Source organism: Montipora capricornis, chromosome 8 (genome assembly GCF_036669925.1).
Source record: "Montipora capricornis isolate CH-2021 chromosome 8, ASM3666992v2, whole genome shotgun sequence".
Lineage (NCBI taxonomy): Eukaryota > Metazoa > Cnidaria > Anthozoa > Scleractinia > Acroporidae > Montipora > Montipora capricornis.
This window is the reverse complement of record NC_090890.1, coordinates 27,375,231-27,377,730: the sequence shown is the minus strand read 5'-3', so window position 1 is coordinate 27,377,730 and position 2,500 is coordinate 27,375,231. Positions and strand designations below refer to the sequence as shown.

General features: G+C 39.0%; 1 protein-coding gene across 4 annotated transcripts in view; it reads left to right on the top strand.

The window, feature by feature from the left end:
• The window catches only part of LOC138060772 (uncharacterized), a 31,872-nt gene that overhangs the window by 10,594 nt on the left and 18,778 nt on the right, over positions 1-2,500 (top strand). For all 4 annotated transcript variants that reach the window (XM_068906634.1, XM_068906633.1, XM_068906632.1 and 1 more), the window contains exons 3-4: positions 816-1,059; positions 1,973-2,082. In XM_068906634.1, the coding sequence (XP_068762735.1) occupies positions 816-1,059; positions 1,973-2,082 (354 nt within the window). The remainder of the gene's footprint in view (positions 1-815; positions 1,060-1,972; positions 2,083-2,500) is intronic.

Here is a 2,500-nt window from a genome sequence, read left to right as displayed (position 1 = left end):
ACGTGCCATCTTAAAAGAATCAGGAACAGTACCATGCAGAAGAGAATGAAAGGTTATATAAAAATTTCCAAAGGCTTCGCGATAATAGAACTCAGACTCTTAAGTAAAGAAACAGGAATGCTAAATGGACCAGAAGCTTTTCCTGATTTGAGACTTAAAATAATATCTTGAATATCCTGCATGGATGTGGGACTAAGAAAAAAGCTGTGAGGCAAAGGATTGAAGAGAAACGATGAAAAAGGCGCATCAACCTTAGAATAGCTTGGCTCAGAGACTTGCCAACATTTACAAAATAATAATTTAACAATAACAATTATTAAAGGCTCATTATAGGGAAGAATTAGAGTTCTGTCAAACGTTTGAAATAACACTCGTCGCATTTTTTTAATAAAATACTTGCAGTAGCTTATTTTGTTGCAAAATTCGAAGGACACTTCTTACAAAGTGCGACAAGCATTTTGTTACAAATTGCGGAAGATATCAAAAAGTGGAGCAACTTTATTTCAGTGAGACAGAACACTCAGTGGTGATGCTAAATAAGTAGTTCATAGTAAACCAATCGATGTTGTTTCACATTTAACAACTCGCGTTGTTAATGAGATGCGGCCACTAAGTCTAACCACTACATATAACAGTTAACTACTGTTAACAGACAGATTCAATAATTGTTATTTTTGGCAGAATCATCAGACCACGTCCTGTATTGCGCATTGCGCTCCTGTATGTTTCTTATATCGCAAGTCTATTCCAATGTATCACATAGTGGATTATTCTACAGCAGCATTTACAAAGCCTCATCCGATTATTTTTGACAGAATCATGATCATCAGACGGCGATTGTGCATTGCGGTCCTGTGTGTTTCATACATCACCAGTCAATTCCATGGTATCCCATCTTGGGTTCTTCTTCATCAGCATTTCAAAAGCTTCATCTGATCAAGCCAAATGTCAATTATAAACTGTGGAACCCAGTCAAGAACGGAGTAATCATGTTTGATCCCAGCACACCTGGCAGCGTTTTCACCAGTGGAGGATTGGACACATCCGCTAATGGCGAAAGTGAGAATGTTTTGTCTTTCTCGACCCATTTAGTTAAAGACCCATGTTCAGTTAAAAGACATGTAGCGCGCTTGTGTTGTTGTTTTGAAATAGTTCCAGCGTTTTGATTGGTAATCCGGACCGTGTGTAACCCGCTTAGGTGGGTTCAGTTTTCTTCATGTGACTGCTGAAGGTGGGTACCCCGTCTGACTGGGGTAACATCCATCTGGCCATCTTTGTTTGTGTTCCTACTTAGCGACCACACGATAGCATTTGGAAACCTCACCCCAGTGCCACGGGGATAGAAATACTGCGTAGGGGGGTACCTCACCTACCCGCGGTCCCCCACTTCCGTGTGAAAAGGCCCTTAGTCGTACCAGTATCCTTAAATTGTTTGGTATGGGAAGTAACCCATCGCTCTGAGCCCCACAAAACTCAACATGCTTATGGGGAGCACGTAGAGATGCCGGATTTACTCGATTAAGCGCAGCGGTGTATTAAATTTTTAAGCGTGTCGGATACGACCGGCGTTTATTCAAGGGCGGCGTTTATTTCAAACTCATATTTCTTAAATCACTGACAACAATTACGGTAGATCATTTGAAAAAGCTATCTAAAACAGAAACACGTTAAATGTTCCAATGTCTCGCATTTTTGCTGAAATAAAAAATCGTAATTGGCTTATGATCAACGTTCAAAAAAATTTAAACATGTGTTTGCTTTTTTTTTTCACAATCCTCTAATAAACGCTTCATTTTTCTGATAGGGTGCGCTGTCAATTCGAGAGCGGCGTTTATTCGAGGGCAGTGTTTTATTGAGTAAATACGGTATCATGTGACGATAGGGCTTAATACGATGTCAGTACATGGCTGAAGTCGTTCAACTTTTTGGCAATAAGGACTTTAGATTAATGCGATATATTTATTCTTTTAAGATATCGTTGAGAGCCAATTTTATGGACAGGATCTGTATTATTTGGTTTTTAATGGGAGTAGTACTCAGTACATTACAGCCGCTACTACAGGCACGGCAATCTCTCTTACGGTAAGTATTCTCTAAATGTGAGCCATGAGAAATCGTTTTCAGTCGAGTGTCCGAAAATATTAATGCGGTGTGATACTTACTTTCTGCATTTACAGGTAAATAATTGGTCTGAAAACTCGCATAATCTTTTTAATCCTACCAGAAACTTTGCAAACAAAAAAAAAAAGAAGGCTCCAATTCAAGTACACCTTAACCTTTCCAGTCTCGTATTGTTTCCACTCTCAAAATTTCTAAAAACGACTTTGAAACTATTAGCGAGAACAGAAACGGATTGAAACATGACAAACTTAGCCAACTTGGACGGTGTTTTTACAAGGATAGCTCAATGTGCTATTTTGGTATTCATAAGCTTAAGAACCGGCCTTCTTGAGAGTTTATTATAGTCTCGAGCTCAAATTTAAATATTACGCGCGTTATG